Below are 12,826 nucleotides of genomic sequence, written 5' to 3' on the forward strand. Positions count from 1 at the left end.
GTGAGGGCAGTGTCCCACACGGGAGTGAGAAGCAGCCTTGACCTCCACCATCAACTTCCTTCGTGGCTGCTTGATGGCTGCATGTGCCACCCAGATGATGAGGGCTGGATCCTGCTCTGTGGTGTCTCACACCCGTACTCTTCCTCCCTAGCAGTCTCTGAGCTCACATTCCCACATCCATCCTTATTTCTGCTCACAGGACCCCCTGAGCAGCCTGTTCACTCACAAAACCAAGTTTTGTCACTGCTTAGCTCAATAACCAGTATCTTAGCTCCAAGAGCAGCTGTCTACCTTCTCACAGCCCTGCCACAAAGAGTTACTACAGAGAGCTCAGGACAGTCCCTATCAGCTGCTTTTTAGGTTTACTGCCATGCACAGCTGCTCCACTGGAGATGCACTAAGGTCCCACCCAGAGCAAAGGGAAAAACACCTCAAACTTAAAAACAAAAACACAAATCAAAAAACAGGAACATCACAGTCATGGTTTCAAGGCAGGTAGACAGATACTTAATGTTAAAAGCCCTAACTTAAACCCAGAAAAATATCTAACAAGGAAAAACAACCCCTCCTCACCCTCCATTTGTAAGCGAGGAAAAAAAAATGCAGCCCCCAGGACCACACACCCCCAGCTGATGACACTCAGTCAATTAGGGCTGTTAAGAGGCTTCAGCTGGGGAGAACATGAGTCTCACCATGGATGAGGCTCTGCTGGTGCCCCTGTGAGGAACAGGACACCCCCCCAGCCCTGTGACAGCTAAAATCCCAGTATTGAAAAGAAACGTGAACTGAGATTAGTCTTGACATTTCTGGGTCTTGTAATCACAGTGGGTGACAAAAGCAAATTCTGGATCAGAGCCTTTCCCCAAGCAATTTAAGCACATCTATTTTAAAGAAAGACTGAGTTAAACAAAGGGGTGACAGCCCATAAATTGAAAGCCACAGGATGTGGCATCCTGGGATTATGTTATAATCAGGCAGTCTAAGTAGCCTCCAAAATACATGTTTTTTGGAAATCAGGAGGAAAAAGCGCTGCCACAGCATAGCCCGCTGCCCCTCACGCTGACTGTGAGTCCTCATCCCCCCTGCATGCCGCGGAGAGGCACTGCTGACCAAAATCACTTGATCCCTTTGCAGGATGAAGACTCAATTCAGGGGGAAATAATCAGGCAGGAAGCGAAAATTAAACCATTCAGTGGAAAATGGAGGGGAATGGTTTTTGCATTCATCTGCCTATACTGGCATCTTGTCAAAGGACTATTATTGGGAAACCACAGTGGGAACCAGGGACTTCAGCGGGGGGAAAGCTGTATTTTTCCTACTTGAGGCTCAGTGACTCCAGCAAGCTATCTCGCAGCAACAAGAGACGGGCTTGAGGTGAAACTTGAACTTTTGGTGTGTTTCTCCATCAGGTCCATTCACACCTCCCCAGGCAGCAAATCCAGCCGCGTCAGCACAGGCGTGAGGCCGCGGTGCAGGGAGGTTTCTTGTTTTCCAGCCCGGCCGGACTGCTGCACGCTCTGCACAGCCTGGCGGCACCGGCACCGCGCCGGGCGCTGCGGAAGCCCGAGCTGTGAGAAATAGTGACACCCACTGAAGGGAGAAACCTCCTTCCCCAGCACCGCTGCTCCTGCTGTGGGGGCTGCGGGACATCGGGAGAGCGCACAGCACCAGCCGGGGGGCTGCGGGGGCTCGGTGAGGAGGGGATGGGATGGGGCTGCCCCGTGCCAGATGCAGCCACTTCTAGATGGTTCTGGCTGGTTCCAGATGGTTCCAACAGCCCCATTGTGGGACATGGCTGAGCCCATCAGTGATGCTGGCGACGTCTCTGGGGAAATGTATGCAAGAAAGGGCAAAATGCAGTGTGAGGAGAGCGGAAAAACTGTGAGTGATGGCCCTGTGAGCAGCACGGTCAGGGAGAGACGAGGAGGGGAAGAGGGGGTTCAGGTGCTGGAGCAAGTGTTCCCCAGCAGGCCCCGAGGGGGCCTCACCGGAGCAGATATCCACACCTGGGACTGACATTAATTGGAAAATAAATTAATTTTCCCCAGGTTGAGCCTGTTTCACCCATGACTGTAATCCGGGAGTGACCTCCCTGTCTATCTCAATCCATAAGACGTTTCACTTTACTTTCTCCCCGGCCCTGTTGCGGGGCGGTTGTGAGAGCGGCCGGGGGAGCTGCCGGCTGCTGCCAAGGTCAGCTCGCCCCGAGGGCCCCGGACACAGCCCCGGTGCCCGCTCCGGTGCCCGCCAGCCCCGCCCAGCTCCCGCGCGTCCCGCGGCCCGGCGCGCGCCTGACGGGTGTCTCGGCGCCCCGCCCCGCTCCCGTCCCCGCCGCCCGCAGCCCTCCGAGCCGCCAGGGGACGCGCTAGCGCCCGCCTCGCCCTGCCGGCTCTTGGGCCGGCGGCGGAAGGAAGCGGCTGCCCGCGATCGCGCCCATGGAGCCCGGCGGTTCCCGCCGCCCGAGGTAGGGCCCGCTGGGGCGGGGAGGCCTCGGGGGCTGCCCGCGGCACGGGGGAGGGGGTGGTGCCCCGAGTTGGGCGGCTGCGGCCGCAGGGAGGGTGTCGGGGCGTTCTCCCCTCACCGTGCCCCCGCTCTCTCCCCGCAGCGCGGCGGAGCTGCTGCCGGCCCGCGGCCGCAAGGCCCCTCAGCGCCTCCGCGGGCAGAAGGATTTCATCCCCGACGGCTCGGCCGAGCAGGCGGAGAAGCTGCGCCGGTGCCGGGAGGAGCAGTGGCAGCTGCTCTCCGAGGAGCGTGTGGAGCGGCTGTAAGTCCCCGGGGCTGCAGGGCTGCGCCGAGCCACCGAGCACGGGGGGGTAAAGTCCTTCTTTCCTGGGAGGGATCATGGCGGGGGGGTCAGAGCACAGCTGCTAACGATTCAGGTGTTATTATGAGTAAAATCGAGCAGTTGATAGCAGGTAGGGGTTAGCACAGTAACATCTCTTGCCTGTCCCCTCAGTTCAGCTGCTCAGAGCTCCCTGGCTGGAGCAATTCCAGGGCAGCTCACCCCGGCTGCTCCCTCCGGAGCAGGAGGTCATACTGGGACACCAGTGGCTTCAATGTGGGTGTTCAGAAAGTCCCTCAAAGGGCCTTTAGTTTTCTCAGGTGTGTGCATAATCGTGTAGCCTTTGCAAATAGCAGTTACAGCCTTCTTGGGCACAGTCTGAGTTACACAGCCGCTTGCCGATGCTCACGTGTGGCCTTGTGCAGATTGGACTGACTCCTGGTGTCCCTGGCTTATCAGTTGTGGTGGTTTCAACAGCACAACCAGTGTCTGGAGCTTATCTTTTTGGGGAGATTTTCACGTGCTACTTCTCAGCACACGCTTTCCCTGTTTGGCCTGCTGTTTTCTGGTAACAGTTTCTCTGTCTGCACTGATTAGTAGCAGCAGAAACTATTCACATAAAATCACACCACTGGGGACTTTAGAGAGAGAATGGCGACCTCCAGCAGACAGGCAGGTCAGACGGGGTGGACTGTTATCTTCCACTGTTGTCGCAGTCCTGTTTGTTCAGGTACATCCATCAGTGCGTGTCTGGGGCAGCAGTGGAGGCTGTCAGGCTGGGAGGGTGACTGAGTAGGTTTAGGTTTTCTTTCACATGGGGAAATTGCGGTACTGACTAGTAGGGCAAGGCCATGGTGAACCCTACAGGTCTTACCTTCTGTTTCCTTGAGCCAGCTGCTAAAAATGCATGTTTGCATTCTTGCGAAGTCACCCTCCACTTCTCGGCTATTCACTTATTCCTATGAGTACCTGTGGGTGGGATACAGCAATCTGAGAGGGTCTTGGCAGCATCTGAACTTGGCTTAGGCCATGCATCTCCAGCAGGCTGCTGTAGCCTATGGACAGATGTCTGCAGTGCTGACTGAAGACACTCTTAACTAGTTGTAGGTGATAAAATCTTCAGCTGGTACTGCTGGATGCAGAGGATGATGTTTTTCTAAGGCCTTACCCTCTAAAAATGCCACCTGGAGGTTTGCTGCCTTTTGATACCTTCCTGAGCTTGTTTTGTTGCTACAATAGGAGTTGATTGTAGGACATGCTAGTAATAACGAACTAATCTTTAACCTTCTTAGGGGGAGTCTGGTGAAAGCCGAGTGGAAGCCAGGACAGGGCATCGTAGAGCTGCAGTCCCCTGCGGTGAGTCTGCTGCAGAGAGTACTCAGTGCCGTCATCTCCTGCTGCCCATTGCAGATTCCTTAATTTGCTGCTTGAAATGGGAGAGAGTCTGGTTCTCAGCAGGGAACAGCCAGAGCCCATCTGGGATTTGTGCTTTTCTTCCAGGGGAAGTTCTGGCACACCATGGGGTTCACAGAGCGTGGCAAACAGTGCCTGCTGCCCGAGGAAGCTCTGTACCTGCTGGAGTGTGTAAGTAGGGTACCTGCGCGTGGATAGGGGCACTGGGTCCCTCCTGAATGATTGGAGGAGCTGTAGCAGCTTTAGACTGAAGTCTGAAATCACTTGACTTGTCCTGGTTGCTGCTGCAGTTTGAGCAGCAGGTAAACACCTGTTTCTGCCGGAATTGTCTCTCTCAGCCTGTTGCTGATGGAGCAGTTTGTCTCCAGGCCATGGGTTCACATGCTGTACTGTAAAGCAGCCTCTCTGTCACTGACAGTGTGTGTTAGTTGGATCAGTGGCCAGTTTATTCAGCTGGTATCGTGTTTAACTGCTCCTACATCAAATATGACAACAGAGAATAGGAGAGTTTTAGCTGATCCAAATTTCCTGTTAGTATAGCAGTAATAAGTCAGCTCTCTTACCAGAGTGAAAGAAGCTTGAGGAGCATGTGAGAAAGTTTTCTATTGAGATCTTTACTTTCTAGCTCTGGGGGTGATGAAACACACATTTATATATCAATTCTTTACTGAATCTATAGGTATAGGGACTTGAACTTCCACAGTCCAGGAAAACTCACTGTTCTGGGAATTTCTGGAAATGAGATCAAACCATTATCTTCTGTTCCTTGCAGGAGTTAATTGGAATTAAATGTTTGATACTGAGAAATCCTTTTCCTCAGAACTGGTGTACAGTTAATGAGGACATCTGAGACTGGTCAGTGCCTTCTCTGTCATAAGTTGACTTCCTGCCTTATCCCCAGTGTATCTTACATATTTTGCAATGAAGGGTGCATAAGTTCGTTAGCAGTTTTTCTGTGCTTCTCTAAGAAGCTGATAAGAATTAGTGAGACTATCCAGCTTGGTAGGGCCACATTTAGGCACTAAATCAGATCTTTCCATGTGAAGGGTGTTGGAATGGAAGGCAGTTAGGTAGCAGCCAGTGCTGTAGGTGTGTTACACTTAAGCAGAGATCTTTGGGGTTGCTACTTGGCATGTCTTCCCAGTATATATGGCAGAAAGAAATTTAAATGTGGTGGACAGGAGAGTGAGACCAGGTTGCTTTCAGTGCTTCTCTGCTTGTAGAAATGCTGGTTAGGGCTCAGTTGGACTTCTTTGCTATAGAGAGGGGTTTTTTTGTCTCTCCACCCAAACCTGTTATCAGTAGAATGGGTGCACTGATTTAAAGGGGAATTTTTTTTCTCTTAGCAAAACTTAATCAGATTGTGGACATCTGATGCTATCCCTTAAATCCTAACTGCAAAGGTAGGGCTTTTTTACCTCTGGCATTTTGACAAACAATAGATCATAAACAAGTGGATGAAAAAAAATGTTGTCAGTTGCTGAGTACAAAATCTCTTCCCCAGAAGCTGAAAAGACCAGTTAGATGCCTTCAGCCCATCCCATGGGAGAGGTGTGGTTCCTAGTGTTTTGTTTTCTTTGTTTATGAATAAACACTTTCAAAAAAAAAAAAAGGAAAAAGAGGCATAGCCTAAAACTGCCTCCTGGAGGTTAGTTGCTATTGTCTGGGGAATCTACCTGTGGGATGACTGGGACTGCAGTAAATGCCTCTGGGGAGCCACCAACTGATGACACCTGAGGATGCCATCAGTTCCTCTCCTAAATGTTTTTGTAGTTGCGTTGTGTCCTGAATCACTGAGATCATCAAAATTAAAGAAAGTTATCTTCCAAAGCAATGATTATTTTGAGTGTTGTGCTCCCAGCTGCATCCTCCAAACAGATGCAGCATTGGAGCAGGACCTGACAGCTGTGGGTGGGAACTTCTTACCCAGCTGCTAAAACCAGGGCATGGGGGGGAACTGGGCATGGGAGAGGGACTGTAAATAATCCAGGTCGTACATGGGGAGACATGGATATATGTCAGGGAGGGTGCTGGGACTAGTGGGAAGAGACTGGTGTGACCTTGCGTAGATTTGTTCCCTGTGATTCTCTCAACACCAAGCTTTTTCCCTGCAGGGCTCTGTTCAGCTCTTTTACAGGGACCTGCCCTTGTCAATCCAAGAAGCCTACGAGATCCTGCTGTCCCAGGAGGCAATGAGCCTGCCCCATTACCAGGTGTGTTGGGACCTCCAGCTATTGCAGGGAGGATGAAGGCAGAGAGCCCAGCCTCTGCCACACAACTTCCAGTGGCTGAGAGCAGAGCAGGACAGTTAGGGAGGGAAGGGGAGTCATTCTCAGTTTTTCCCATTCACCTTCTTCCAGATGATCAGTTCCTGTTTCCCCTCTTTTCATTTGAGTCCTAACCCTGGCGTTTTCTCCTCTGCCAGTGCCACACTGTGTTCACTCAGTTGTAGTGGAACTGAAGTAAATTGTTAGGTTTTAGGGTAGTCATTTAACTCTCTTGCTTTCCTTTGCTCTAAGGTGTTCAGCCACTTGAAGCAACTGGGTTATATTGTACTGAGATTCGACCCCAGGTAACCAGCTTTTTCTTTCCACGCTGCTTTCTCCTTTCTGAAGACCCTGAGCAGCTCTGTGCCCACTGCATGGCCCCAGTGGAACGGCAGAGAAGAGGATTTTGACCCTGCATTTCGTCTGTTGGGAGGATTAAAGGCTAAAAGTGGCACTCTACCCTTCCTTGCTCCTCCCTCTTGAGGAGGTGATTGGGAACGTGAAATGGGTCATGAACTGAGGACCATCCTGGTCCTGCTTGTGGATTTTCTGTGCCTGGAAGAGAAGGTTTTTGTTGCTGTATTCTGGGGGCTGAGCAGAAGGGTGGTTTCGCTGCCCCGCCCTGCTGTCAGCCTCTGTGTTGGTGTCTCCTTACAGCACTGTCCTGTCTCCCTACGAGAGGCAACTGAACCTGGAAAGTCACTGCCACAGCTCTGGGAAACACCATCGCAAAAGGAGGAGGAGTTCCAGCCCCCGGTAAGGGTGTGGCCCAAAGCCTTCTTCCATCTTCTCCCAGGCTCTGCAGCTTGGGAACAGCATCCTGAGCCCTTTGTGCTGTGGGTGATGTGCCTGGCACAGCTGCTCTTGGCTGTCCCCAGGCAGTGCAGGGCTTTTCGTGAACTCTTTGCAGTGTGCCCTTTTGTCACATCTGTACTTCAGGCAGGGCTAATAAGGGCAAAGTGCCCCTGAGCCTCCCAACTGCAGTGCCGAGATGCCAGAATAGAAAGGTGGAGGTCAGTGCAGAAGAAACACGTGGCAGATGTCTCCTCTTGCTCTTTTTTAGAGGGAGCACAGACACCACAGTGCCCACCTTGCACTTACCCACCCCTTCTCAATGCAGCTAACGTGCTAGGACTGGACAGCAGAGAGCGTAGCTGGGTCCTGTCCTTGCGCATGGCCTCTAGACGCTGCCTAAATGCAAACAGAAGCTGACATAATTAGTAATTTTGCTAATAATTATGGCAGCTTCCAGTAGGTGGCATCATCCTTTAAGAAACAGGACGAGACTGATCTGCAAGTCCTTTCCTGTTAACAAGTAAATCAGTGCCTGAGGAGTTAAGAAATTTTGGGAATTGAGAGATAAATCTGCTGGTTTAAGAATTGCCCCATCTCTGGGACTAGGGACTGAATCTCACAGCAGTAAGAGGTGCTGGCAGGAAGGTTTCTGCCTGGCCTGTGCTGTTTCGGCTGAAGTTCATCATGTTTGTGTGGAGGTGTTTGGGTCAGTGTATGGGGTGTGTGGAAGCTGTGCGGCAGGTTGGGAACGTGTGTCTGTACAAATCAAGACTGGAGTTCTGGTGTTGAAGTCAAACCTCATGCAGGACTGCTGAGAAGTTTATTCTGCCTTTGGTATTCACTGCTTGTTTTGGTCTGCTTTTTTCATTTTCTCACACAAGCAAACACTCTCCTTCCAGCCAAGAGGTGGTTGTCAAGGATTTGCAGACCTGGCTGGGGGTTCCTGCCACCTTTGCAGTCCTTCCTTCAGGCTCGGCAGACTGCACTCTTCCTGTTAGCGGGGAGGAGACAGGATTCAAAGGGAATAAAGTTCCACCACACACTCTCCCTGTCTTTTATGCTGCTGCTTCTGTCCTTAGGTCGCATGAGAAGAAACATAAGGTATCCGAGGACCTTCCAGAAGCTGAAGGGACCTCTGAAAAAGCTGGAGGTGACTGTGGAGACTCCAGCTGCCTTCCCATGGATGAGAAGCCCTTGTCAGAACAGCCAAAGGAATCAGATTCTGGCAGTGGAGAGGGGGAGCCAAACCCAGTTCCTCTTGATACAGGACAAAAGGACTCCCTGAGCCCCTCCAGGAGCCGGGCTGGAGACCACAAGGAGAGCAGCACTGGCAGCCATGCTCCTCGCTGGGATTTTACCACCATCATCTTGCCAAACGTGGCCCCAGACCAGCCATGCACGCATCTGCCCTCGCCTGACGACGGGCTCCTGCCGGAGAATGTGCCAGGGAGGGAGGTTGATGCAGCTTGCTGGTGCGCACGCATCAATCAGAAACAGGAGAAGCTGTCACGGAAGGAAAGGGAGCAGCGAGAGAGGGAGAGCAGGTACAAGAGCAGTGTCAATGCGGACCGGGAGGTGAGGCACTGCTCCAACTGGCAGGAGTACAAAGCCCTTTTGGAGCAGAGGAGCCAGCAGAGGGTTTGGAGACGACCGCCGCATCTCTGGGACCAAGCTGTCACCCCGCTTTTGCGGCCGGATGAAGCTACCTCATCAGGTAGAGGCTCTGGGAACTTGACAGGGACCGTCCCCCTTCTCCCCCCCCAACTCTGTGAAACGTTGCCTGGTATGCAGCAGCAAAAGGGATTAGGTCGAGAAGCTGAACATCTAGGGGACAGTACCTTGAGATGGTGAATCTCATGAGAAGGCCTAGGCAACGCAGGCACAGAGGAGCCCAGCCATGGACGTGGGGAGAGAGAAGAAAGCTTGTCCTATGCCTTTCCATATTGTTTTATAGCTCACTCAAGTGCCAGGATAAACAGGGCCTTGGGAGGTCTTCTAATCCATTCCCCATGTCCTACTGTATTGCAATCCTTCCTGCTAGGCTGTTAGGCATGTGAAATCAGGGCCAGCAAGATGCAAAGCAATTGCAGGGTGTTCTGGGCTGTGCGCTGGGGGGAGATGAGGAAGTTGAGGTCTTTGAAGTAGCCAGTGGTGACTGTGGTGGTGCCAGCCATTGTCGGAGGAGGAAGGCTTGTGGGTGGTGGTGGAGAGCTTGGAGTGCCCTGGGAAAGAAAATAGCTGGTCTGATCCTTTCCTGTTCCTTCTCCCTCCAGCTGCGCTCCTCCAGCAGATCAGCGTGCTGCAGCCCTCCCACATCCTGGACGGAGCCTCCCGGTTAGTATCCAGCCAGCCAGCTCGTAGCTGTTAGGGAGTGGCGGTATCTTGTGACTGTCCCTGCTTGTGAGGTCTGCGAGATGCTCGCAGCAGCAGTTTGGGAGCTGCCTGGCAGCCAGGATGCTGAGAGAACCCAGCGCTCTGCTCCGTGACCCTGTTGCATCTGTAGTGAGGGGTTGACGTTTCTGTGAAGTACTAGGTCCTGCAGCAGCAGAGCTAGGGCATTCCAGGCCAAATAAAACATCGGGGTTGCACTCATTTCCTGCCACTCTCTCTCTGCAGCCCAGCCGGGTAATCTCCCCCAGGGGTTTGGTTGGGTTTCACCTGTGCCTTATCCCTGGAATGTGCTGCCATCCCTGCTGCAGTGATTATAAAACCTTGGCTTTGGGACTTCTGGTTCTGCTCCTGCCTCAAAGAGTCGGTGTGGTGTTTGTGTGCAGTCCCTGTAGGGCAGAGCAGTGCTTTGCTTCTGTATCTGTTAGTGATGCTTCTTGTGAGGGGGTCTGCAGAGAAGGGAGTGTGGCAGATGTGGGGTGGGAGTTTGCTCTGTTCTGACTACAGGAAAGATCTGGAAAGTAATTAGAACAGTTGCAGGGTCAGCCCTCTGAGGAGGGAAGCCTTTCAAGGGGCCCAAAGGAGCCAGGCTTCAAGAGCTTTTGCTCCCTCTTTCTCTCTGCTTTTATCTGTACCCTACAGTGTTTCAATCCCATATGAATGTGGATGTGTTCTCTCTCCTGCAGGCTGCAGGAGGACCCAGAGGGCCTGAAGATAGACTTCAACGTGTATCAGGCAGATGCTGTGGCCAAGTTTAAGAAGACAAACCCTGGGAAGCCATATGTCAGGATGTGTGTTCGGAGGTATCCATGGGTCTTATGCTGTGAAACACAGCAGTTGCTGTGTGGAAATGAAGTCCTAATGATCTGTAAATGACCCAGCATCTTGTGAGCTTTACAGAATATCAGAGTGCCTCCCCTGAGGGTGGTCCTGCCCGGAATTTTATTTTTTTCTTTCAGTTCCTCCTTTGTTGGAGACTGTGGCTGACAATTCCCCCAGCCCTTGCACTCAGCCCAAGCTGTTTGGTCATCTGGTTGCTGCTCATGTCTGAGTATTACTGGAGTCAGGAATAAGAAGCCACAGCTGTATTTACGCAATGCTTGTGAAACTCCTGTAGAGCTCAGTTTTGCAGGGAGCTGTATGGTACCTGGATCCTCAGCCAGCACAGATCCCTATGGATTTCTGCAGAGATGTTCCTTCCCAGAGCTTGCTACAGGCTCAGGGCCAGGGGTTTAGTACTTTGATCTTTGTCAAATGTAACTTTAAGATAAGTACAAACAGGATAGGTGTCCCCTTTCTTGCTGGATCCAGAATCTGATACTTAAACTTCAGAGGCAGGTACAAAGTTCAGTCTGTGCCTTTTCTAGTTTTCATATATACTAAAACTGTCCCTGCTCCACTTTCTGGAGCTGTAGTAGCCAGAGCAAGGAAGGTGGTAATGCAGTTTTACAAAGGTCTGTTGAGAGCAAGTAGGATGATCCTTGCTTTATAAGTGTTTTCATTTAAGAGCAAACAAACTGCAGAATTAAAAGGAGGGAAAAGCAGGTCAGGTGTTGATCCCAGCAACCTAAAGATCTTCCTAGCACAAAGATACTAAGATTGCACTGGACTGGCAATTTGCCAATAGCTCTGTGAGCTGCATCTAATAGGCACAGTGTGGAGCAGTGTGCAGTTGCCCTTGTTTTTGGCAAAGGATTTGACAGCTCCCAGTTCTCGGTATCCCAGGGCTGGCAGCCTCCTGCTTTGACTGAAAGGGGTGGGGAGGGTCACTACCAACTCCTAAGACCAAAGTGACCCATTGTGATCATTGGCCAGGACAGTTTTGTGTTCTTGCTTTGAGAACAACGGGGTATTTTTCTCTCTGCAGCTTTGATGAGCAGATTCCATCCCTGCGGGCTTTGAAGCAGGTTACATATCAGAGCGGGGACGTCCCGGTGGTCTTTGCGCTGGTGGATCATGGAGAAATTGCCTTTTATTCACTGAAGGAATTCAAGCTGCCAGTTGATGTTAATCACTGAAGTTGCTGTTGCTTGCAGAAATGGTATGGGATGAAGGGAAGAGCTTTACTCAGGATTTGTTTTCTTAATTAATGAAATATTACAGAAAATAGAGCCTGTGATAACTGGAACCTTGGGTAGTTGACCAGTTTATTCACTGTTAGAGACTTCACCCAACCAGATGGCTCAGGCATAATAGCAAAATGTGCAGCAAACAAGTGTGTATGGCTTAGCTGGGCATTTCTGGACTGGAACACACACTGCTTTGTTCTTGAAGCCACTGGTTCTTCAGCTTCCTCATCTCGTGGACCAGTAATCTGCCTTTTCCATGTCATCTTTGACCTGTGGACTGTTAGAAAACACTTTGCTGGTGATCATCACATGTTAAGAACCACTGTGCTACACCAGTCCAGGCAGATCAGTGGTGGTGTCCTGAGTCTCTGTCATTCATCTATGCCAACAACTGTCAGATCAGATTCTGATCTGAAAAAGGCACAGCCATAAAACTCAGCAACCTGGAGTAAAGTCTCCAGGCACTTGAGAGCAGGAAACCGTGCGTTCATCAGCTGGAGGTCACAGAAAGCCCCAGAGCACTGCGGATGGCACCACAGCCGCTGCGGTAGCGGCTGTGCTGAGATGTGTTCTGGCCACGCAGATGCCATGTTAAAGTTTGGCTGCCGATACCAGCACACTGTACCTAGTGGTCTCACAGGGCTGTGCTGCGGCCCCCTCTGTGTCAGCTTGACATCCTCTTTCCTGGCTGTGGATCCTTGTCTTGTCTTTTGCAAGTGAGATCCCCGAGTAAAGAAAGAAGCTACAAATTCCTCACGAGCCTTCCAGTCCTGTGGCTGTTGTGCTCCAAACTGAGGACATCGCTGCTTTCCAGGCTCTGCTTTGGGCACTTTCCACCAGGATATCCAGGTACCAAATTTGTTTTAGCCTCTATGCAAAAGCTCAGAGAGTCTGCTCAGTGGATGGAAGCGTGCTGAGCACGGCTGTGCTCGGTATCGAGGTTTTCAGAACTGTGACAGCAACTGGTTTAGATGCATTTTATTTGATAATTTTTGAATTCCTTTTGGAGACGGGGAGAAGGCTAAGCAATAAAAAAGCCTTTTCCAACAATGCAAGCTCCTCAGTGTGGTTCTTAATTCTCCCAGAAACCTTAGTAGGTTATGCAGAGGGAG

The 12,826-nt window shown here is 51.4% G+C and overlaps 1 protein-coding gene across 3 annotated transcripts; it reads left to right on the forward strand.

Annotated features, from left to right (window-relative positions):
• Positions 1-2,395: 2,395 nt before the first annotated feature.
• TSEN54 (tRNA splicing endonuclease subunit 54) lies at positions 2,396-12,764 on the forward strand. Of its 3 annotated transcripts, XM_074846909.1 has the most exons (11): positions 2,396-2,464; positions 2,606-2,764; positions 4,075-4,138; positions 4,283-4,366; positions 6,310-6,408; positions 6,715-6,767; positions 7,120-7,218; positions 8,337-8,971; positions 9,531-9,591; positions 10,332-10,448; positions 11,513-12,764. In XM_074846909.1, the coding sequence occupies exons 1-11, from the start codon at positions 2,436-2,438 to the stop codon at positions 11,661-11,663; spliced, it is 1,551 nt and encodes a 516-aa protein (XP_074703010.1). In that variant the 5' UTR covers positions 2,396-2,435; the 3' UTR covers positions 11,664-12,764. The 3 variants fall into 3 exon arrangements, with proteins under 3 accessions (XP_074703010.1, XP_074703011.1, XP_074703012.1); XM_074846910.1 differs by lacking the exons at positions 2,396-2,464; positions 2,606-2,764; positions 4,075-4,138 and adding exons at positions 5,542-5,598; positions 5,700-5,746 and having other exon boundaries at positions 4,306-4,366; XM_074846911.1 differs by lacking the exons at positions 2,396-2,464; positions 2,606-2,764; positions 4,075-4,138; positions 4,283-4,366 and adding exons at positions 4,984-5,050; positions 5,700-5,746.
• The last annotated feature ends 62 nt before the right edge of the window (positions 12,765-12,826 follow it).

This window comes from Strix aluco, chromosome 21, assembly GCF_031877795.1.
Source record: "Strix aluco isolate bStrAlu1 chromosome 21, bStrAlu1.hap1, whole genome shotgun sequence".
In the NCBI taxonomy this organism is placed as follows: domain Eukaryota; kingdom Metazoa; phylum Chordata; class Aves; order Strigiformes; family Strigidae; genus Strix; species Strix aluco.